This window comes from Pseudorca crassidens, chromosome 14 (assembly GCF_039906515.1).
Source record: "Pseudorca crassidens isolate mPseCra1 chromosome 14, mPseCra1.hap1, whole genome shotgun sequence".
Taxonomy (NCBI): domain Eukaryota; kingdom Metazoa; phylum Chordata; class Mammalia; order Artiodactyla; family Delphinidae; genus Pseudorca; species Pseudorca crassidens.
In genome coordinates, this window is record NC_090309.1 from 36,422,391 (window position 1) to 36,448,282 (window position 25,892).

At 36.8% G+C, this 25,892-nt stretch overlaps 1 protein-coding gene across 1 annotated transcript in view; it reads right to left on the reverse strand.

The window, feature by feature from the left end:
• The window catches only part of ACTR2 (actin related protein 2), a 35,471-nt gene extending 10,111 nt beyond the window's left edge, over window positions 1–25,360 (reverse strand). Inside the window, exons 1-6 of the mRNA XM_067704884.1 lie at window positions 25,183–25,360; window positions 17,896–18,006; window positions 12,161–12,376; window positions 8,430–8,502; window positions 5,108–5,244; window positions 3,613–3,762 (exon numbers count right to left, since the gene is read on the reverse strand). Of these exons, the coding sequence (XP_067560985.1) occupies window positions 3,613–3,762; window positions 5,108–5,244; window positions 8,430–8,502; window positions 12,161–12,376; window positions 17,896–18,006; window positions 25,183–25,230 (735 nt within the window). The 5' untranslated portion in view covers window positions 25,231–25,360. The remainder of the gene's footprint in view (window positions 1–3,612; window positions 3,763–5,107; window positions 5,245–8,429; window positions 8,503–12,160; window positions 12,377–17,895; window positions 18,007–25,182) is intronic.
• Window positions 25,361–25,892: the final 532 nt, after the last annotated feature.

Below are 25,892 nucleotides of genomic sequence, written 5' to 3' on the forward strand. Positions count from 1 at the left end.
ATTTTAAAAGTTCCTAGTGCTCTTTAGATGTTAGTACTTATAAACTTATAAACACCTGTTCTAGAACCAAAATCATTATCAGCAATATATTTCTCTGAAAATACATTTTTGAAAAAAGACAAAAAAGGTAAATTAAATACATCAAAATAATTGTTTTTATTATCATGCTATGTTCTGCTTTTAAAATGGTATGTCACGGCCCCAAATAGGAGGAATTTCTTGGAGGATTCGCCAACGCACGAGTGTGTGATGATCCACTGGTGTGTGCAGGTGAGCACTACAGGTGGCGCTAATCGCCCATGGCAATTGGATTTTTGCTGGGGTCAGTGTTGCTTATCATTTTAACACATTTGTGAGTTTATGGATATTTTTACCATGGAGCACAGACAAATTCAATTAAAAATTTTAAGTAATTCCTTTCACCAAATAATTACTCTGGGAAACTATTATTTTGTCATCAAAACACTTTATATCACGTGTGAAACTTCTGTCAAATCATTTAATCTAAAAAAATTGTATGATCAAGAAAACTTAAAGAATATTGACCTAGACTATTTATTGGGCAATTCTGTTGTATCCTACTTACTAGGTCCTATTAAATTTTAAATGATAATGAATAAATATAATTTTAAGAAAATGAGATTTAAACAACTGGTCAGATACCATTACAACATGACCTTGTGCAGAAAACTCTTAAGTTACATCATGTTTATATTTAATTAAATGAGAAATGTTAAACAAAAACTCCCTCACAATTCACTGAATTGACCTAGGTAACAAGCATGCTTGTATACGCTGGCATTGGACACATTTTTGTATGACATACCAGAATTAGTTTTACATTAACATTTCTAACAGTATATTTGTTTAAAATAACATAATTAAAATAATTATCTTTAGATTCCAAAACTGACTTTCCAATATGACAAAGCATGATGAAGCAAGTTCCTTAAGACATTTACCCCCGTTTGCTATGATTGTTTACAAGTATGTGCAAAGCAATCACTCCAAAATTATCTTTTTATAAATCAAATCAATGTCTTTAAAAAAAAATTTACCCTTAAAAAAAAATAAACTTTAAAACCCAAACTTGAAATCACCCCAAGATACATGGAAAAACTTCACATGGCACACTACTGTTACCAAAACCTCTGTACCTGGCCCTTCCAGCCTCTGATGGTGTGGCTCTTCTCAAAGCTCTATTTGCAGGCCAGCCTGGGGCCACCTACCCTAGGAACTACCTCTTGGAACTGTTAAAACTGTATGCTTCCCATTTCTTTGCACCAAATCTTACCCTTTCCTTTATTTGTCCACTCTTATCCCTCTTCATTTACTCATCAGTTCACTGTTTATTTGTTGCATGTATTTTTGTAACCTACCTCAAACTCTCTGAGAAAGGAGAATAAATAAATAAAATATGTCTTACACTTCTAGTTCCCTTATGCTCTGCCTCATGACACTTTCTTCCAAAGTCAGGTAGGTGACAAATTATAAATCTAGGGTAACTGCCAAGAAGGCTTCAGGAAAGACTCCCCAGAGCAAATCTGGAGATCATTAAGTTGCAAAGTATCGACTTATTGACTATTTGGATCAGTATCTTCTAAAATTAAACAATATAACTTATAAAAATTTATAATTATTTTTATTCTTTTTTTTTGATTTATTTAGTTTTGGCTGCGTTGGGTCTTCACTGCTGTGCGTGGGCTTTCTCTAGCTGCGGCGAGCGGGGGCTACTCTTTGTTGCGGTGTGCGGGCTTCTCATTGCGGTGGCTTCTCTTGTTGCAGAGCACGGGCTCTAGGCGCACGGGCTTCAGTAGTTGTGGCACGAGCTCAGTAGTTGTGGCTCAAGGGCTTAGCTGCTCCGCGGCACGTGGGATCTTCCCGGACCAGGGCTCGAACCCATGTCCCCTGCATTGGCAGGTGGTTTCTTAACCGCTGTGCCACCAGGGAAGTCCCTATTCATTTATTTTTGTTTTTGTTTTCTTTTGGCTGTACCATGTGGCATACACGATCTTTAGTTCCCCGTCCAGGGATCAAACCCATGCCCCCTGCAGTGGAAGCGCAGTCTTTTTTTTTCTCCAATTTTTAAAAAAATAATTTTTATTGGAGTACAGTTGATTTACAATGCTGTGTTAGCTTCAGGTGTACAGCAAAGTGAACCAGTTATACATATACATATACCTACTCTTTTTTAGACTCAAGATCTTACCATATAGGTCATTACAGAGTACTGAACAGAGTAGCCTATGCTATATAGTAAGTCCTTATTAGTTACCTATTTTATATATAGTAGTGTGTATATGTCAATCCCAATTTCCCAATTTATCCCTCCCCCACCTTATCCCCTGGTAACCTTTTTTCTTTTTTTTTACATATCTTTATTGGCGTATAATTGTTTTACAATGTTGTATTAGTTTCTGCTGTACAACGAAGTGAATCAGCTATATGTATACATATATCCCCATATCCCCTCCCTCTTGATCCTCCCCCTCCCACCCTCCCTATCCCACTCCTCTAGGTCATCACAAAGCATCGAGCTGATCTCCTTGTGCTATGCAGCAGCTTCCCACTAGCCATCCATATGGAAGCATGGAGTCTTAACTGCTAGACCACCAGGGAAGTCCCTATAATTATTTTTTAAATGACTATTATGTACATATTTGTGATAGGTTGAGTTTACATGAATCAAATGGTTTAAGAATACTTGCTTTTATTGCCTATCACTCAATTTCATTTTAATAACTACTAGATCCTAGCAGCACCAATGACATATTGGACCTTACAATTCTTAGTTGCAGGGGATGCCCTGTTCATTGTAGGATGTTTAACAGCCTTCCTGCAAAGCTGTAACAACCAAAAAATGTCTCCAGATGCATTGATCAAAGATGCAATGTGGAAGTACTTTATACCCAGATGAATGACAGACTTAAAGACAGCAATACATTAAAAATTCAGGGAGGATCAACTCCCCTAGTGTAAACTATAACTAGGTTCTAAGTCTCATCAGTTTCAATTTCAAGTTAACATTTGTTTTGAACATCTCATTAAGAAAATACTAAGTCAGGAAGACTGCCACCTACTGAATTATAAAAGCCATCCTATAGGATGACCACTTCCCAAAGTATCTCAGAACACCAGCCCCATGAAATGCTGAGGAATTACTGCAGTCATGTACAAATCAGCATATCAAAGGCTCTGAGAAGTCCTTTAATAAAGTGAAATCAACTCTCTCCCAAACTTACCTGAAAATTAGCCCCCATTTTAATTTCTGTGAAATACCTATTAACATCTCACAGAAATAACATTACATGAAACCCATGCTGAAAAATGCTATTCCAGGTACTAGAGTCTCAAAATAATATCTCACATCTAACTGCATCCTAAAGTAGAAAAGCAATACATGATTCTTGCCTTATTTCATGTTATACGGTATCCTAAAATAATTAAATCATAGAATCATAATGTAGAAAGACATCAAAGATCACACATATACATATTATAACAACCCAAACCAAAAATACTGGATTCCAAGAAAACCTCCTTAAGCATACACCAATAGCCAAAGTTGTCCATTTTAAAACCACATATATATTATACACTGGAAATACTTACTGTGTAAGATTCAACTAATACTGTAGTTTCTAAGGCCAGTTTCTGCTCTTGCTCAATATTATACCCCACATAACACAATTTTTCTTTAATCATGCGAACTGTTTCAAAATCAGCAGAATGGTTGAAGGCGTAGCCCCGCAACAGAAGCAGCTGGTACAAAAAAATAGCAGTAAATCCACAAGTAATCTGAATAAGTTCAACTCTGCAAAAGCGATTAATGCTCTCTAAATATGTCACATCAATACCAAATGCAATGGGCAGTGAAGCCTTAGCTCTTACTGAGTATTTCAGAAATGGGAATATTACTTGCCATAATAGGATTTATATTTCAGTTTCACAGAGAGACAGAATTAACAGTTCATGAATAATAAATGGCCAAAATGAGCAAAATATCTATTAATAAATAATATTTTACACTGGACTCCTATAATTCTGCAATTTGCTCAATCAATACCATATTCATGAAATACCCCAGGTCTTAACGAAGTTTTATCCCTAACTTCTATTATGTCTGACACATATTAGATGGGCAATAGCATTTGTTAAAAACAAAAAAACCCCACATAATATGCATCATAAACAACATTTTCATATAAAAACTTAAGAAAACAAATCCCCTTATCTTTGGGCTTATGTTCAAAAGAAATCCCTTGGGCACTCCTTTGGTAGTCACCTTCGAGTAGAATTTTGGCTTAGAATGAGAGTATTATAATTCTCATTAACAATCTTATTATTACTTTAAATGAGATTAAAGGAACCCAATGTCAAGGTGAAGACTTAATGCAACCTAATTTATTGCACAGATTTCATCCTAGAACAGTCTCTTCACAGCAGCACCAATGACATATCGGACCTTACAATTCTTAGTTGCAGGGGATGCCCTGTTAATTGTAGGATGTTTAGCAGCCTTTCTGCAAAGCTGTAACAACCAAAAAATGTCTCCAGACACTGCAAAATGTCCCTGGGGGGTAGCATCATCCCTGACTGAGAGCCACTGACTGACCTGGAGAGAATACACTAACTACAGAATTCTGGTACAGACAACATTCTAAACCTTTTTTTTCCACATTACAAAAAACCCACATGCCTCCAAATAGTGGCCTTATATACTTTATCCAGCAATGTTTTAAAGAAAATTATAACTAATTATATTCACAAGTACACTTTATCATCCACCTGTTCAAAGGAAGGTCTTATGGCAGAAAGGTTGCCTAGGTTGTTCAAGGAAGTTTTAGAGTCTTCCCCCATCTTTGAAATACCTCTCTACCCATTCCTTGGGAATAGTAAATATAATTACGTAATGATGAACTCTCATTAGTATACAAGAGATCACGTGTGTGAATCTCATATGGATTTTATATGAATAATGAACTGGGCCACTTCTCTGGTGGTGCAGATTAGCTAGAATCCTGAGATGATACATTCAATTTTGTGTTAAGTTGGTACACACAAAACTACAAAATCTAATTCTATCATTTTTTTTTTTTTTGCTTACCTTGATAAGATATCTGGTAATATCCCTCCCAGCAATATCCAATCTCCTGGTAAGGTGAGGGAGAGAAAAGCCTTCATACACTGGGCAAATGTGAGTCACACCGTCTCCAGAGTCCACCACTACTCCAGTTAATAAACCTGTGGAAGAACCATGAGGTTGTAAATAAAAAGCCAAATCAGAAAAATCAAAGCCAGCAAATTTCAAATATTGGTAAAGAAACCAAACAGAATGGTCTAAAAGCCAGCATTTCTTTATTATTTATAAATAATTTTATAAATAATAATTTTATAAATAATTTATTTATTTATAATATTTATTATTTATTATTCTTTATTATTTGCTTATTTTGCAGCTTATTTCGAATACACCGACACTAAAGTCAGTGTTCTCTCACATGCCTCCTGTGAGACTTTTAGTCTAATCATGGGCTACCCCAGGAGATAGCCCTAGGACTATTTTTCAGACCTAGGACGGAAAAATACAACATGGTCTTTATTTTTCCTTCCAACTTAATCTGGATCCCTGAATTCCCTTAAAGTAAAATTTTCTAGAGCATCATGGATAACTTTTACGAAAACCATTGTGAAAGGTAAATATTACACAAGTTGATAGTGAACCTGTTGAAATAATCTAGTTCTTTGTTATTATTTTTGTCATATGACAAAACTGTGTTTGGAAAATTTGTTGATACTAGATAGCTAGAAATCTGAGAACAATTCATCTTGACTAGCCGAAGGATCATTTCAATTATTCACCAGAAACCAAAAAGACAATGTCAGTTAAACCTCTTAAAAAACAGCAAAGAAGCTGCCTTGTTTCTCATATGTGCTGTTTAAAACTATAAATGGCTGCAAATTACTGTTTCACCTTTTGTGTCAGGGTTAATTCAGGAAAGACAAAACTTTTTCTGACTCATGTTTTCTAGTAGTTTTTAATAGTCTAATAATATTTTTAACAACAAAAAAAATTTTAACCAGAATATGCATTATCTACAATTTGCTCAAGCATTCTTTTATCATTGTCCCATCCCCGAGTAGGCACTCTCCCTCTTTCTCATTATGCACTAAGTAACTGATTTATCTTGGAATACGTTTATTCATACCACCTCCTACTGAAGTTCATATAATCTGTTTTTCCTTGACTGATTTTTTAAGTTTCATAAAAATCATACACTGCCTCTTAAGGTTGCATTCTTTTAAACAAGAGACTTTCTATTGTAAAAAAGAAGAATCCACAATATCATTAATTCAAAAATACTCCCAGTAATATCAACTAAAGCAGCAATTTACATATTTTATTTTCCAAATAGACCTTCCCATCCAACCTCACCTTATTTTCTACACTCCCACTAGGTTACATACTGGCCTTTCCCTTACGTATTTGACCGGATTCTAGTACCACACCCTTCTGTCACTGGATTATTCATTCTTTCCACTTCATTCCTAAGGATTCTTTAACGCTCAATCTAGTTCTTACCTTTCCATTTATACCTTCCCTGACCACTTTAACTTCCAGCCCAGACTCCATGATTTGTTATTCCCCTCAATCCTGTCTGCAAAATGCAGTCAAACATACTTTCCTGAATCAGTGTGTTACCTCTCTCTTATTCAAAAACCTTCCCTGGCTCCGAATGCTGCTTCTTACTTTTTTTGGTTTAACTGGTTAGCACTAGCCACCTTGTTTAAGAAGGAGAATTTTTCCACGGCTTAGAGTTCTTTTGATTAGTATTACTGGACTATCATTTCTCAAAATTAAGAATTCAACAGGTAAACAAAAATAGCTAAGTATCAGGAATTAAAAGAGGGTATCTTCTCCTTGGACAGAAATAAATTTATGAATACTGCCAGAAAAATCTGTTAAGGTAAATTTCATTCAATTAAAACAAAATATCATTTCAGCAGAAGTGTCCAATCCCCACCCCCTAAATGGAACTATTATCACCAATTTCAAAGCTTAGATTCAAAATTTTTAATATCTATTTTCCAAAGTATTTTCTAAAATAATTTCTGAAATTTACTTTAAAAAAAATGAAACAAAATTACCTAGGTGCACACAAGCACTAATCACTCACAGCTGGGCTGTAACTGCCTTAAGGACAAGGAGACCACACGTAGCTTACGGAGTAGCTTACTTTACTCACTGCCATATCCTCTGCACTAAACAGAAATCGAGGCACATGCTACACTTGGTGAATGAATAAAGCCTATTTAAAAATTTAATTCTCCCCAAGTACTTTCTTAGTATCTATATGTAGTAGTAAAGACAGTTTAAAAACCCAGCATGTATTTTGAAAAGTGATTTTTACTCATACACGTGTAGAATCAGATGGATCACGACAATATTAGTTTGTTTCCCAAGTACAACTGACCCCTGAACAACATGGGGGTTAACGTGCATATAACTTATAATTGGCCCTCTGCATCCATGGTTCCTCTACATCCCCAGATTCAACCAACCACGGACCATGTACTGCAGTATTTACTATTAAAAAATATTCATGTATAAGTGGACTCATGCAGTTCAAACCAGCATTGTTCAAGGGTCAACTGTATTGTCATACACTGCTTAAGTACTAAGGCTTGAGACTTAATTGTCACCTCCTTCAGAAATCTTCTCTGACATGCTGAATCAATTTCTGTATCTTTTCCCCATTAGATTCTAAGTCCTTGAGGCATCTTTACATTTTAAGTGCCTAACAAACTCTGTAGCACATATCTGATGGCCCCTTAAGTTCTCAATAAGACCATCAGGATATAAAGAGTTCTCCCTACATGGCTACTATTTTATTCCCAATGGACAGCAAGGCAGTTACTAACGGCAGTACCAAGAAAACACAGTAGCTCCCCTCCATTAAATCCACCTCAAAAGTTAGGAAGGCACTCTCAAATGTCTGCCTTTTCCTTTGTATTTAACCTATTATGTATTTGACAAACATGATTTATACTAACATTTTGGCTCTATTTCTTTTTAACTGCCAATTCTGAGGACAAATTCCATTTTCATTCTCCACTTTATAAAACATTTTTAACTTTAAATAGCCTAAAAGAGGGAACCTTCTACTTTTAAAAAAATTGAGAAGTTTCTTTTTCCTAAGTCTTTCATTGTTTAGTAAAGAAAATAAAAATGTGTATATTTTATTTGACAAATTTTAGAAATTGTGGAAATCTGAATAAATACTTAAAATATTTGAATAAATATAAATACATATATATTGTGCTCTTCTGGGACTTACAACTTACCAAAAAATCAAACTCCTCTGACATCAAACATATTTAATAAATATTTGCTGAACTGATTATACTAAAAGTTAAGCTTCACCTACCTTGAGCATACAAAGTCAAAACTGCCTGGATGGCTACATACACTCCAGAAAACTGGTAAGTTTCAAACATTACCTGAAAATGCAAAAGGAAAGGGAAAAAATTAGTATTTAGAAATTACATAGTAAGTATGTATAAGGTTTCTTGATGGTCAGAGTGGATTAGCTATCCAAAATAGAATCAAAGAACCCAAAAGAATCCTCCATTCTCTTTAGCTCTTTTTGCCTCTACTGAAGTCCTGCTGTCACAGAGCTCCAATTTTGGGGACAGATTTTTGAATACACACTAAGTCCCCAAGCATTTCATAAGTGCTACAAAGCAAAGATTTCTGAGTGTTTTAGTTAATGGCTAATTAGAGTGAAAGAAAGCATTCTGCTTTTGAACAAGCCTTTCTTCTCAACTGATGTCCCTTAAAGGAAATATCTTTTAATTTAAAGACAAACTATAGAAATTGCTTAACTGCTTACCTTCGCATCCCTCTCCCTCAACCTGGGCCAAGAAAGACTGTGTCTCTACCTCCAGCAGTTAAAAAAAAAAAAAAGGTAATAAAACAGTAGGGCAGGAAAACAAAAATAAACACAGCAACTCCTGAATGCTGGCAGATCCTGAATGCTCAGCAGCTGAGCCTGCCCTCCCCACTGGAGCCAAGGCTGCATTCCACTCTCTGCCAAGGTACACTGCAGGGAGGAGTTCCCTCATGCCCTCTCTGCTCCCAACCATGCTCATTCTCTGTAGTGTAGGTTGGCTGGGAACATCCTATAGGATTTTCTCTGTCATCTACACTGAGCATTCCTTGATTGGCAGTGCTGACTACCGCTATGAATATCTCATATTTAGAAATTTTACAACTGACCACAATAAGAATTATACAGAATTTAAATTTTACAACTCTGGGGAATTCCCTGCAGTCCAGCAGTTAGGACTCCGTGCTTCCACTGCAGGGAGCACAGGTTTGATCCCTGGTCAGGGAACTAAGATCCCGCATACAGCGTGGTGCAGCCAAAAACAAAACCAAAACCAACAAAACTGAATCACTGTGCTGTACACCTGAAACTAATACAACATTGTAAATTAACTATACTTCAATAAAATTCAATTAAAAAATTCTAAAATACATACATACATAAATAAATTTTACATCTCTGAAACACATACTCATCAATTAAGCAACTAGATATTCTAAGTAGTATTCTACTCCATCATCCTTTATTCCCCCACCACAGGGATGAAAATGGAAGAATAATGCTATACAGTTGACCCTTGAAAACACAGGTTTGAACCGCGCAGGTCCACTTAATTGCAGGTTTTTTTCAGTAAATAAATACTATACCACTACATGATCCGAGATTGGCTGAATCAGTGATGCAGAACTGGAATAAAGAGGGCCAAATGTAAAGTTATACACAAATGTCTGACCGAGGGGGGTTGGCACCCCTAACCCTGCATTGTTCAAGGGTCAACTGTATTTGCATTTATCAACTTGACAGTCTGTTAGAATTTGTTTTTACTTATAAGATCATTAAAAAGTATCTGTAGTTCTAATACAACTTTCTGGATGAGATTGAAGTAGGGCATTATCAATCATAGCCAAATTTGCACTCATGAGTAAAAAAGAGCATTAAACTAAAGATGAGACCTTAGAGTGCAGTAAGACTAATTCTTGTCATTTTTGCAGATTAAAAAAATATGTGTCCTAGTCAAATAGCTAGTTAGTGGATGACACTATACCTGTCATCTCCCTAACTTTTCATTTGAAAGAAAACTTGGTTTTCATTCTGGTATTGTGTTACTTTCCGAAAGGTTTCCTTGTGTAGTAACCTTTTGATTTAATGCAAAAATATCTCTTCACTCTGATTTTGTAATGAGCTGCTAAAAATAAATAGCAATTACAAATGACTACTTATCCATCACAAAGTATTAGTGATTGTAAACCATTCAGAAAGTGTACAATGGGGCTTCCCTGGTGGCGCAGAGGTTGAGAGTCAGCCTGCCGATGCAGGGGACGCAGGTTCGTGCCCCGGTCCGGGAGGATCCCACGTGCCGCGGAGAAATTACATAGAAATTACATCCCATGAGCCATGGCCACTGGGCCTGTGTGTCCGGAGCCTGTGCTCCGCAGCGGTAGAGGCCACAACAGTGAGAGGCCCGTGCAAAAAACAAAAACAAAAAAAACCCAGAAAGTGTAAAATGCAATTAAAATATGAGCTAATACAATAAAGCCCATCTTTCATAGTTTTAGGGGTGGCTAGGGGAAAAAAGTAATAAAATACGAACCATAAGAAATGATATGGATTCTGTAGCTAAAACCATGATCTCAAAATTTTAAAACACTTAATATAAAAATTCTAAATCTCTTCCAAAATTTCCATAAACATCTAAAGATAGCCACTGAGTAAAACAAGATATTTACATTAAGTAGTATCTGGAAAGCTACTAAAATACAAAGCAATTAAAGGTTTCTATCTCATATATAACAAAATGAAAGACAACCTTGAAAAGTTACCTATCTAAACTATTAAGAATGTAGACTTTCTGCTCTCTGTAACTGCCTACCTCATTAGCCGTTTCAACCTCCTTTCCCAGCTCTTCTATATCTCCCTGGCCCTTCGCTTTCTCACCTCTGTCTACTATCACTTCTTTGGTGAACCATATTATCTATATCCTCATGACTCTCCCAAGTTTTTATCCCCAGTCCCAGACTTTTCTCCTGAACTTGATCTTAATAACCATCTACTTGACATTTTTGCTTGGATGTCTAATGAAGACCTAACATGTCCAAAACTGGACTGCTGATCCATTTCCCTCCCAAATCCTCTTCTACTATCTCAGTCTTTCCCCATCCTCCAGTTACTCAAGCGAAATCTTTGCCGTTATCCCTCTATTACCCACATCTAAGAAATCAGAATATATTTTGGCCCTACCTTCAAAACAGAGCCACAATCTGGCCACTTCTCATTACCTTCTCTGCTACTACCCCTAATCCTAACCATTATTATCTTGTGCTTAGGTAACTGAAAAAGTCTCCAAACTGGTCTCTCTTGTACCCTTGCCTCCTTATGTTCTATCTACATTCAACACAGCAGCCACAGGAACCTAAATCTGAGCATGTCCCTTCCTTGTACATTTCACTTGGAGTTTAAATCTAATTCCCTATTAGAGCCTACACGGCCCTAGATTGCCCCATTACTTCTCCCACCTCGTCTCCTGCTGCTCTCCCACACTGGCTTCCTTGCTGACTCTCTAATATGCCAGGCTTGCTCCCATTTCAAGACCTTTACACTGGCTACTTCCTTTGCCTGGAATGTTCTTCCCAAATATATTCTGGCTAACTCCCTTTAAATATCACCTTCTCACAGACACATACTACCACATTCTATGAAAAACGCAGCCTCCCTACATTCCCCATCCCCCTTAACCTACTCTTTTTTTTCCCTTTAGCATCTATTATCTTCTAACAAACCATTCAATTAACTCACTTTTTGCTCTTTTGGTCTGTTTTCCCCTGCTAGAGGATAAACTCCATGGCAGCAGGACTTCGCTTTGTTTACTGGTATATTCTACTTATAAGTAATGACTAACATAGTTAGGTGCTCAATAAATAGGACCTGGGAGAAAATAACAATTATTCTTATTCCTTTTATTCTTAAGGACAACGGTAAGATAAAAGAAAAAACATGTGCTTTAACATCACATCACAGAAACACATATGTGCGCAACCCATCTAAAAACTTACCTCTACAATCTTCTCTCTGTTTTTGGTTGGGTTCATAGGAGGTTCTGTGAGCAAGATTTTACAATTCCTGGTATCTATGTTAAGTTTCTCTGGTCCAAATGTATAGTCCCACAGGTGTTTCATGTCATCCCAATTTCGTACTATGCCATTTTCCATTGGGTAATTAACTTCTAACATTGAGCGTAATTCACTTGCCTCATCACCAACCATAAGATCCTAGAAAATTATAATATCAAAGCTTTAGACCAAATTTTTGTATAAAATACCTTCAGAAAATTATCCTCCCATAATATTTTGGAAAACTTGGGAATAATTAATTTTAATCTTTCTGGCACTTTCAGACAAAGTTCTTCATTCCACAAGTTAAAAAGATCTTTTCTTTCATGAACAATGCCTTGCAAATCTTAATCATGAATAATAAATTTTTATGTACAGCGTGGTTTAAATCAATAAATTGACCTTACCTTTAATACATATGTTTCCAAAAGAAGAGCATTAGCACAAATAAACCCCACATTTTCATATTTTGGAGGGTTTTGTATGAGGTTTCATCTGTTTCTTTTGCTCAAATGTTCAAAAAATAAGGCCTGTGATATGTGAGATAGCACATCAGGGAAAAAAAAAACTTGTAGAAAAATGCTCAATGCATGCAGCACATTTCTTTGTACTAAATATCAAAATGATAAGTGTAACTACTATAAAGCATAATGAGAAGCAAAAAATAAAAGGATGTTTCATTACACTGTAAGAATGGACATATGCACCACATAACTTGTAAATTTCACAAACTTCTACCTATATATGCCTCAATTAGAATTGAAATTAAGTTTCAATATATGCCTCACCAAGATGAATGATAATTTGTAGAGATACAAAAAATTAAGACAAAGAGAAGCAATTCTTCTTTAAAATTATCTCATGAGCGACATCTTCAATCTTAAAGTACAATACTGGAAAACTATGCTATTACACACGAAGCAGAATACTCACAAGTCTTGTCTCCAATGACAGCATACTTAAGATGACCCACATTTCAAAAGTCAAATTTTGTGTGTATAAGGCTAATGATGTCCCAGAATTTAAATTTATTTTAGAAATCAGCTAGTCAAAATGCTAAATAATCTTGATTTCTACATATACTGATGAATTCAATTAAAAAAAAAAAACCCTAGTATCAGAAATAGCTATTTGCTATAAGACCTTAGGATATTTTAAAACAGAAGTTTAAATACATGTATGACTTTAAAACTTTTAAAAATAACTATTAAAAAAAAAGAGAAGAGATAAACAAGGGTGAAGACTCTAAAAACAACAACAATAAAAAAAAACCAAACAGATTTCCAGAAAATCCACTGAAAGCAACAACAAAAAGGAAAAACAAAGTTAAAGCACATGCTAGAAATGTTCACTAAAACTTTTCTGTTGCAACTAATTTTGTATAAAGTTAATTTACCATAACTTAATACTCAAATTGCTTAAATATTAACTATTTAGAATCATCTGATAGGAAAATGCAAAACTAAAAATCTGTATTTGTGAACTCTAGTAACTGACATGCATTTGTTGAATTACTTATGGAGAAGTATACTGATAATTTCAAATACATCAAAAGACAAGATACACTGATGGACTGACAGATGGATAAATGGATAGATATGTGATATATCAGTATAGTAAACATTAATATCAGAATCTAGGTGATGGATGTATGGGTTTCACTGCAAAATTCCTCCAACTCTGCTGTGTATTCTAAACACTTCTTAATAAAATGTTAGGGGGAGGAATTTATACCTCCAAGTACATATATTACTTTTGGCCATCAATATAACTTAATATACAATTTTGTTACTTTCTTCTAGAATATATCTTTCTTTGTGTTATACAAGGTAATAACAGATCAGATAATTAGATGGTTTATATCATCGATATATATTCACAACTACATTTCAACAAATTTAGTATAAGTCTGGTCTGATTTCATCAGACTGTTTAGTTTTTATTCCATGCAAGAATAGGGGCTTACATATGCCTGATCTGATGCCAACTCAAAATAAAAGTGTCATGGATCTACTTCTAGGGCACACATACCATAAACAATTAACTGAAAAAAACATCTGGCATTGAGTATCTTACCATCCCTCTGAACAAAGAGGACATTTAAAATGGAAGAAAACGAGTATTAACTTATCAAATTAGTGCAAATAGTCTTGACTAACTCAAGCTACCTAATTTAAAAACGTATTGATATCTAAAATTTTATTTCAAAAAATCCTAAAACATATAGTTTTCCTTAGAACATTTTAACTTCCAAAACCCCAAAATGATAAAAGGTTATGTAACTTGCCCGCATCCCCAAGACCAAAATTATAAGCCATCAGATCAGGCCTTAGTTTTTTACCACCCACCTCATCATTGGACCAAGCCTAAACCATCACCTATTACCTGAAAGAATGAAAAATTATAGTAACTGTCTGAGATTTTGTTATAAAAGCATTTATATTTTATGAAAAGCAGGCAGTGTAGATGAGATTTGCCAAGAATCATTCTGAACAATGTCACCTCAAATTAAAAGTAGAGCAAATATACTTTAAAACCACAATTAAATTCCTAGAACAAAATTTCATAAAAAACATTAAATTAAGCCTACACTGTTCTCTACAAGTGCACTTTTTTCTTAATCTCCTCCAGATTTTAAGACAAATGCATGATCTTTTATTTAGGATAAATGTAGGAATTTCCACTTTTAAATGCTTTTGTTTATTCAAAAGAAAATTTCACAAAGTTACTGTTACTAGTTAAAATACATATCACTAGAAAGGCCTGATATTAATCTCTGTCAAAGCTGCTTACAAATAATATTAAAAACAAACAAACAAACTTGAAAATATCTACTACAGAAAGCACTTTGACTACCACAGAAAAATATGGTGAAGAGTCAATTGCCTGGGATGCGCCTAGTTCTAGTTCAAAAGAAAAAGGTGCCACACAATGGTATTTATTTAGAGGAAGAATCTATTGTCTATGCAAAAGTCTTACAAGACTTCCACCTTTTTCTTATTTATACTCAGATAATGCAAAATCTGCTCATCGATAAGGATAATATAGGAAACAAGTCAATCTCTTTTTCTCCCCCTTTACTATTTATAGTTCATTTGCACATTAAAATTTTACTCAGTTTATTAAATACACATATGATACTGTACTGGATGCAAATATATACACATATATATAGAGGCTATGACAGGCAGTGTTCAATTTAACAATGGTCAATAAAGTGGATTTATCCAAATGCAACAACTTCACCCCAATTTTCTGGATCACACATATCCTAAATAAAGCCACTTGGTTTCTAATAAAATGCACACCACATTCCATTTTAATCGTAACATTCATCTACAAAAAACACAAGGAAAACAATTCAAAACTATGTTAGTAATTAGTTCTGATTTGGTCCATTGTATGCAATCAGGAAAGTATAGGACTTAATTAGTTGCTACCAAATTGAAGCAATGAAAAAGGTTAAAAATCAAAGTACTTAAAAATTAAAAAATTAAAATATGGAATTACCCCCCTCCCCAATACCAAAGGGACACAAAACAACAACTACTGTCCCACCAAGCAAAAGTGGAAAACAAACAGAGAGCATGTGTGTAACCTCACTTACCATCTTTTTGTTATTCTACTTCAACAGGTCAAGAAAGGTGAAGAGAGAGAAGGTAGAAGTAAGAGTCAGAAAAGGCCTAAATAAAATCCTCACTGAAATTTTTAAACATACAAGCAATAGAGACAAATTAGGTCGAGGTCAGATGCAGTACTACTACAGTTTACGGAGTTAACAATTAGGGCTGAATTAGCATGGACAGTTATTACTCCTGAATGAAAATAAACTCATTAAACAATTTAAATTTCCAGTTTTTAGTCTACCACATTTTAGCTAACAAGACACAAAAAGTATAAATCAATCCACTAGGCATAGGAATTCCAAAAAAGTCATATTTCTTTAATTCATTACTGAATTTAAGAACCTTAATTAAGGAAAATAAATAGCAGAAAAGGTCTAGCTGAGTAAGTAAAGGGTATTTAGAGTTGACTTTCCAAGCTCTAGTAGTCAAGTTAAATTTGACACAGGTCTGTTTTCTTTCACTGTTTTCTACTGGAAGACAAATTAACTTGAAAGACTTAAAAGATTAAGCAGATTGAACAGAAGTGAGCCAATCGAACACAGACTGACAAACCATACAAGCAAATGCTACTGGGGAATTCCTTAGCAAAAACGTCTTATTAGGATATCATCTAGTTTCATTTCTATCACTTGGCCTTAAAAAGCAAGAAAATGGTAATTATTGTGACTATGCTGGTCAATAAAAAGAGCTGTATGTATCTTAATACCTCAAAAATGTTATTATCCATAAAGTATATAAAAAAGCCATTCTTCTTTAAAAGGCTGATACTGAATAAAAGTGTGACTTCCAACATCATTAAAAAGTTTATCCTTATCACTATTATTAGCTAAATTTTAAGTTGAGTTCATTTAAGATTGAATTCAATCAGAATGAAAGGAGTTCACAAAAAGAGAATACAGAATTCCACAAAATTCCCAAAAGACCCTAAAAAACCCCCAAAACAAAAACAAAAAACCTCTCATATTGAGTATCCCTTCTGATTGTAACATAACAAAACAGAGGCCAGAATCATTCACTCTTTTAAGTCTTTAAAAAATTAACACAGAACCTAAGTTTCAGTTTGTACTTTTATTCATTGTGTAATTCAATTCTCTAGTCCCAACAGCAGAGAGCCACCAAGTAGCAAACCTCTACCACCTACTACCACCTTCCTAGACATCTCAAATAAACGTTCCAGAGAGGCACACACTAACTCACACACTAACAATTCAGTGAAGTCTTGCCAAGGACTGTCCAGATAGGACCAACAATGCTAGTCCGTTCACAAATGATTCAGTGAAAGGGCCCCTAAATGTTACTGCATTTTGTATAACCTGATCCCTAGGCCACCTGAAAAATGTAAGTCAATTGGTGACCACTGACTTTTGATTCTTTTTCTTCTACAGTATTGTAACTCCCACTTGATTTTCAATCCCTTTAATAGAAGATAAAAATCTATCACCCTTAACATCCAGTTACTCATGTTAAGTACAGCAGGTAGGCAATGACAATATTCCCTTCCCTCTCCTCGTGCTAAGATAAATACAAGGCCAAATAAAGACTTGCACAGCTTCCTCCTGCACACTATGGAAATCAGTTATACTGGTGAAAAGAGGAACCAATAAGATTTATATCCTGTGTTTCCTGACTAGCTATATAAAAATGTAGGGGGATCAGGCCATGAGAACATGGGAAGGAAAAATCTTAGGTCCCAAAGAGACACTAACATAGAAAAATATATGGAACTGAAAGACATAAAAATACCAGGCTGATTTCTTTTAAAAATTATATTAGGTAATAGGACTTTAAGTCATTAATATAGTATTCACATCAACATAAAAATCTTACTAAGTGTTTTACTTCATTCAGAGAGTGATGGCATCAAGCTATACTTAAAGTCAGATGAAATTAACTTCAGTTTCTGGTGCCTTTCTTCAGGTGTTGATAAAAATTTTAAATATAAGAAATTCGGCCCTCCTCCTTTGCTTTTCAAGGCATCACATTTTAAATCTACTTAATTCAAAGAACACCTCACAGGTTTTGCTCCTCATTTATCAATAAATAAAATATTACCTTGATTTCAATGTTTCCCACTTTGGTGGTCGATCTGATAATAGGTCTTCCAACCAAAGCTGGGAAGATGTGTTCTGGAAAGTTGGAGCCTGCATATCCACACTTCACAAACTGGAAAAGAACAGTAAAAGTGGGTTAGTGTCAAGGTATTTATGATATTATCCTTTTTGTTTTGTTTTGTTTTCATTTTGGTTTTGCGGTACGCGGGACTCTCACTGTTGTGGCCTCTCCCGTTGCGGAGCACAGGCTCCGAACGCGCAGGCTCAGCGGCCATGGCTCACGGGCCCAGCCGCTCTGCGGCATGTGGGATCTTCCCGGACCGGGGCACGAACCCGTGTCCCCTGCATCGGCAGGCGGACTCTCAACCGCTGCGCCACCAGGGAAGCCCTGATATTACCCTTTTAAAAACTGTATCTGAAAAGTACCACTTTGCATTTATATAATATTTTAAACTTTTGTTGCTTTCAAATTACCCAAAGTAGTCACCCCATCTATCATATCCTCCATTTATTTCCTTTATGGCGCTACTACCAGAGTTCCCGTTTCCTTACTGGTTAACTGCTTATTTAGTGCCTAGGTCTCCCCACCACAGGGAGTTAAGCTGAGCAGTTCATGCTGGAGCCCACTGCCTTGATGCACAGAGGGGAAGGGACAAATTCACTCAACAAATGCTAAGGATTTTTAAAAGAGAAATGTCAGAAAATGAACAGAACTAAAGCAGCTTTTCATTCATGTCTGGCAATTCACTTAAGCAATCCCATTTTTGAAAATGGGAAAATCAAATGGCATATGGACTAGCATCAAAATAAACATTTATTAGGCATTTTGGGCTATTTACATCTTTATATTTAGACAAACGTATTCAGTAATAACAAATGACATAATTTCATATTCAGATAGTGTACTTCTCCAATGAGGACATATCACTGACTCTAATAATACTTCCATTTTATGAATAAGAAACTGATGTACTAGGAGATTTAACAATCTACAGTAAAACTGAAAATAGAACCAAGGGTTTTTAGTTCTTATACCAATAATACAGTCTGTTTAGACTTATTTTTAAGAGCAGCCATTACAAGGAAAAGGCAGTTTAAAACTTCAGGGTGGGAAGAAGAAGCTATAAAAGAAAGGAAATGCAATCAGTCTCTACCCTCTCTCTTACCAAGCCTTTATTCAATGTATGGTACACTGTGCAAGGATTTTTGTGTCTATTGATGAATCCCAAGCACCTAGAACAGTGTCTGACACATACTAAATGCATATTATTTAACTGATCAATAAATATTAGAAGTTTTGCTGTTGACCCGTATGATACTATGATTATTTTAACCTAGAGAATATGTTTAATATTGAGAAAGTCTATTGTTCCATGGCTTCAGCTACCATATTCTCTTAGAAGAATTAAGGAGAAAAACAGTAACTGAATGTGATGCATGATAGTAATAACACGGAAGTGGAGAGAAAGCTGTTACACACAAGGAACTGTTTTGTTTGACAGTGGTAAAGGTTAGCAACTACCTGAAACTCACTGACTTCTGACTAACCCTCCAAAATATAAAATTTTTCTACTGCAAAGACAATCTTGTTGGAAATGATGTTGATGAACCGCATTTAATTATAAATAGTCTAGAACATTCTGCCATGCATAATTTCAAGTCTTTTATATATAGAGCTCTTAAAAATATGTTGAAGTCATGTCTTCAGCAGACTAAAGCTACTGGTATGAAAAATATGCCTAAAATTTTAAAATTGCATATTTCCAATACCACCTGAATTCGTATCTCCTCAGTTCACGTTTACATTTTAGAACCTACATAAAACACACTGCTCAGATAGGTTTTCTTCCAAACTCACAAAACCTAGTCCTGCTTAGTTTACCATTCAGCCACATACCCATTTCTAAAACTATGATACAATTCTGACCGGATTAGCTTCCAAGGCAGAAGTTACTGTGATATGATGGCATATGCAATAGATTACCTGCTTGCTCATACCTCTCTCTCCATTTGAATAGTGGTTGATAAAGAGCAATATACTTCCCACCCTAAAAAAGTGTTCAACAGAATTCAGAAATGCTATTCCATTTTTCCACAATGTCTTCCCAAATAATTTAACAATGTGACCCAGAAAGAGTTGGAGTGACAACTGCTACAGAGGAAAAGAATAATACTTACTATTTTCTAGTCTATTCAAATTAAAAGAAAATGAAAAAACCTCTCACACGCTTCTCTTCTAAATCAAACTTGCTTTTGTCCTTAAGTCAAAAGCCAGCTCACTTGACGTGAACGGAAATCAGATGCAAAACCAGAGAATCTCTTCTCATTACCCCACCATATCCAAATTTCTACATAAATAAAATCTGTCATGATCACCAGCTCTAGTCATAATTTATACATATGTTCCAAATATAGAAACCAAATATAATGTAGACATTAAATTCTTATGTATTAACATAATGAACAGATAAGGACACTGGGTGGGTCAAAAGTGTCCATTCACCAGACTGAACATGCTCACATGGGTATAAATGTTCTTAAAAAAAATGACAGAATGAATGAAAAAAGAACCTACAAGTTTGTAAGGGCATTTTTAGCACATTAAATGTAAACAAATGATTTAAGTGAGAAATCGTAACACAAGGTAAAGGTGGGGCAGGAGCCTGGGATGGGGCGTAAGCCAAGTCCTGGTGCAGGGAGGAGGCTGCGAAGGTTGACGTGCCTCCCCTCATTCTGAGCCAAACACACTGGGAAACGTGCAACACAGTAAATCCATAATCACATCACTCAATGTTTACTGATTATAACCTGAACAATTATAGACGGGTAGTTTGCATCTTGAAATTCTTGTCTGAGCATACTTCACGGGACAAAATATTTGCCAAGTGCCTGAGGCAAGATGACAAAATATTAAGAACTCCTGAAACTATAAAAATAATTGTAAACTACTATTCCTGTGCTTTATAAAAAATGGAAATTTGGCTTTTAGTTCAAATTAAAGATACCAATCACTTATTAATGAAATCATTTATTCTGCTTAAGCAGTAGCTTACTGGAAGTAGATGCTGCCATCCAGTGCTAGCATTACTACAGGGTACTAGTGTTTGGTCAAAATGGCAAGTGCTGCACTATTTCACATTATTTCAAATGTGAAAGCATTAATAGTTATAATAACAAGAATATAATTACAATGATGTATTTCTCAATAACATATAACCAACAGACAACCTGCCATTTCCTTTCTTGTAAAAAGCAAGTATTTTTTAAAAGATCTAAACCACGATGTAATAAAATAGAAAGAAAATATTCTTTGTTAAATTATTTGTTTGGTATCATTTTTAATCCTGGAGATACCTCCCCCCATTCCAATCATTTTAAGACTTGGTGGCTTAGTTCTCTCATTGTGTGCAGTAAGGCTGTGTTTAAGAAATAGATTTTACCATATATAGTTTCCTCTTCATAGCACTGTGGTTTAAACTGGCTCCCTTACTTCCTACTGAGTCATCAAATGGTAAGAACATGAACAATATAATGTTCTTTCAAGCAACAAAAAAAAGCTCATCTACATTTGCTCTAAAAGTACCTTTCTCCCTCAAAAAATAAATTGGGATTTATAAAGCCTCATTTGGACTTATTTAATTTGTATTTTTCCTTTATTAATTTAAATTGATGGTATTGACATATTAATTTAATTGCATAGTGATTATTCTGATCTTAGACCACCAAAATATTTATTATATTTATTCCAAAGCACTTTTTTTTTTTTTTTTTTGCGGTACGCAGGCCTCTCACTGTTGTGGCCTCTCCCGTTGCGGAGCACAGGCTCCGGAAGCGCAGGCTCAGCGGCCATAGCTCACGGGCCTAGCCGCTCCACGGCACGTGGGATCTTCCTGGACCGGGGCACGAACCCTTGTCCCCTGCATCGGCAGGCAGACTCTCAACCACTGCGCCACCAGGGAAGCCCTATGCCAAAGCATTTTATAGGGTGAAACCAAACCTGTTTCTGATTTGTTTCTAATTCAAACACTCCTAAATTCATTATATAAATCTGTATAAGCCTGATAAAGGCCATAATACTACAAATGTGAACTGTAAAAGTATAATTACCTAACACTATAAGCTACTTTGTATCACTAGACCCTGAAAATTATACCTACCAGTCACACAGTAGGCACGCCAGAAGTCTTCACTGTTGGTGAACTAACTCAATGTTGATGAAATCACCCAAGTTTGGTAAAAGAATATACAACACCAGGGGCCCAGGCCCCACTCTTGCAAGGCACCCAAGCCTAAGCAGATCTCCACATTTTCACCTATCTGGCCACTTTCCGCAGCTCTATTTTAGGTGCAGGTTTGGACGAAGGCTCCATTTTAGGTTTGAATGGTTATGAAGGTGAAATGCATAAAGTACTGGAAATGGATGAGCTTTTCCTCCTCTAGGAGGAAAAGAGACAGTGGTCAGCTTGGGAGCTAGTGAGGAAGAAGAGCGGGACCAACATCTGGCATGTGATCACAAGAACTCACCTACTCTTAGGGCATTCGATTCAGGGCCTGCCAGAGGGGCTTAAAAAATCAAGTTCTCAGGACTTCCCTGGTGGTGCAGTGGTTAAGAATCCGCCTGCCAATGCAGGGGACACGGGTTCGAGCCCTGGTCCAGGAAGATCCCACATGCCATGGAGCAACTAAACCCGTGTGCCACAACTACTGAAGCCCGCACGCCTAGAGCCCGTGCTCCGCAACAAGAGAAGCCACCGCAATGAGAAGCCCACGCACTGCAACAAAGACCCAACACAGCCATAAATAAATAAATTAAAAAAAAAAAATCAAGTTCTCAAATACCTATAATTTTAACACCTAAAATGTGTAAGAGGCAAATTGCTTTGGAGTAACAACTATTTCCATAAGTTTTTAGAAATTTAATTTTAATATCTTCTTTATTTAATCATAGAGGAATCATTAGACCTTCAGGTACAATCAGGTAAAATCAAAATGACTATGAAGTATAACCATAAGAAATACAGAATCTAAGTGGTTCCTAATTCTCTAAATTTTCAGAAATATCACAGCATTCATGACTACATACCACATCAGAGCTGTTTCTTCATTTGAAGTCTACCATGTCCTATAGAAAATCTGATAAAAATTTTAGAGTAACTAGAAACATAACACCAAATATGTAAGTTTTTGTTTGAATTAACTACACTTTTCTATTTATGTCATAGTAACTGATCTTTTGTCTTAAGAAGCAAGATTCTTAAATTATGGATTAGACATAAGACTAATCAATAATATACAATCAGTTTTCTAACACAGATAAACTAATGAAATAGTAACATAAAAACTAAATATTATGGGACTTCCCCAGTTGTCCAGTGGTTAATACTCCGCGCTTCCACCTCGGAGAGCGCGGGTTCGATCCCTGGTCGGGGAACTAAGATCCTGCATGCGGTGCAGCCAAAAAGAAAATTTTTTAAAAAAAGAAGAAGAAAAAAAAAACCTAAATATTATGAGAAAACATATACTACAAAAACAGGGTTCACTGTCCTTCAAAGAGGAGGAATCCATTAAAACATAACTGACTTCAATTTCTAAAGAAAAAAGCTGACATATTCACAAAACAAAATATATTAACATCAACTTTTAAAGATTTACATTTATTTAGAGGTCAATTTGAGACTACAGTGGGAATCAGGCTAATATTTTTTAAAAAGCACCTTTAACTGAGTTTTAACTGTAAAAGTAATACATGTTTATAGTTAGTTTCATTTAAAGATAGTTTAAAAATACATGGTTTGTTAAAAAAACAAAGAACAGTTTTCCAATAATTCAGAAGGGTGATGAAGTCCTTCCCACCTTACCTCACTCTTAGCCCTAGTCTCACAGGTAACCACTATGAACATACATTTCTTATGAATTCCGCCAAAACTTTCATATACACATACATTTGTAGACACATAAATATCTTTAATAAAGATTGAATTGCTGTAAAACTTTTTTTTAAACTTAACAATAGATCTTAAAAATGTTTCTATAGTGGTGGACCTGCCTCCTTTTCTTTAAGTACTATTCCATTTTGTATGGATGTCTTCTTACTCTCATCCGTTTTTAACTTAGGTCAGATAAAGCTAATATCATCACTGCTTGTAAAAGTCTAACAAATTCAATCAAGGGCAGCATATTATAGCTGTGAATATCAGCTCTTTTTTCCCCTCAACAATCCAGTTTCCAAAGGGCTCTGAAGTTCAAAAAAAATCTATTTTAATTCATCTATCACATTTATGGAAGGAAGGCGATAAAAGTCACAAAATACTGCAGCTCCAAGATGGTTAGGACTTGTAATGTAGGGGGAAGTGATCACTACAGAACTCATCCAAAATAAGTAACACTTCTGTCTTCTAATTTGCTGACTTTGCTGCCCAAAATACATTTTTTTTTAATGGGGTGGGGGGGCGATTGAAAGAAACAACCTTCAAATAATTTCTATATCAGTGTTTTACTCAGATTTTTACAATTATTTGCATTTTAGAATCTTAAATACTAACATTACCTGTATTCTGCAAGTAAGGAAAAAAAGGAGGAGGGGTACCCAAACTGATTAACTTCCCCTAAGGTTAGTGGAATTAACACTTGGGCCTTAAAGGGTGCGAGATCAACCACTGGAACACACTGGTCTCTGCGGGGCTGCACCTGGGCCAAATTTCCAGCATGCAGAACAAAAAGTAAATGATGCGCTGCCGACCTGGTCTCCCTTCCCCTCAAAAAACAAGAAAACAAAAAAACAAACACTGCGAAAGGACTGAGGCTCACTGCATGACAGCACTTCCCTTTTTTTCTTTAAACCCGCTTCCTGCCTCCCGTTCTGTATCTTCAACTATACAGGAAGAGGAAGGCCTCTTGATCTTCTTTTTACACACCGGCAACCCTGGGGAATGGAGCCCTTCTGGAACACACAAACCCAGCCTTTTACTCCTCCGGCCCTTTAGCCAGCCAGAATCCCGCGGCTCCAGCGCGGGGCCGGCCCCGGCCGGGCAGCAGGTGGGAACCCCATCCAGTGCCGGCCTCGCCCGCCGTCCTGACCCCGAGCTGCGGGAGTGGCGGGCTCGGGTAAACTAAGGGGCCCGACCCTCTCGCGCGCCACACCCACGGAGGCGGGAAGCGAGGCCCTGGCCCCTTGGCCCCGGGGGCCGAGGGCCCAGGGGTGCAGCCCCGGGCGCCAAGGGCCCGCGCGCCCCTCGCTCATCCCCTGCCCGAGCCTGTAGCCGCTGCAGCCTCCCCGCGAAGGGCTTACCCCGGTGCCGTTGTCGCACACCACCACCTTCCGGCCCTGGCTGTCCATAGTGCGCCCGTAAGAGAGCCGGAGCCGCCGCCACCGAACAACCTACAACCGCCGCCGTCCGTCGGTTCCTCTTCCTCCTCCTCCCTCTTCCCGGCCCCTCCCACGGCCCAGCTTTTTTCTCCCACCCGGAAGTGGCCGTCCGCCCCTACCCGCCCCTGCCCGCAACCTACTGACTGCCGGCGCGGAAGAGGTGAGGACGGGAGGGAGGAGGCAGAGACTGGCAGCGCTGAGCTCCAATAAGAAACAAAGGAGCCCGAGGTCCCGCCCACGGCACCGTTTCCGGCTTCGGTTCCAGCTCCGCCTTCAGGGTCGCCGCCCATGCAGGTTCTTCCTGTCGGCGTCTTGTCCCCGGCGCTTCACCGGGTGTAAATGGCCGCCGAGGTGGTGGCCGCTGCGGTCTTTTCCTTCTGCGGTCTTTTCCTTAAGGCGTGGCAGGAGTTGGGGGCTCCGCTTACCCGGCTGAAGGAGGCGCAGGCAGATGAAAGCTATCTGGTCTGTGGCGAGACCGCAATGGAATGTGACAGAGAAGCCTGCCGGGAGGGCGGGAGGCGGCAGACACCCTTGCTAACCCCACCATTGAATGAGGTTTGGTGTATCATTGCTTGTAAGCCTTTTCAGTGGGCAGAGCTGCGATGGTACAGACACGTGAAATCGCGCATTTA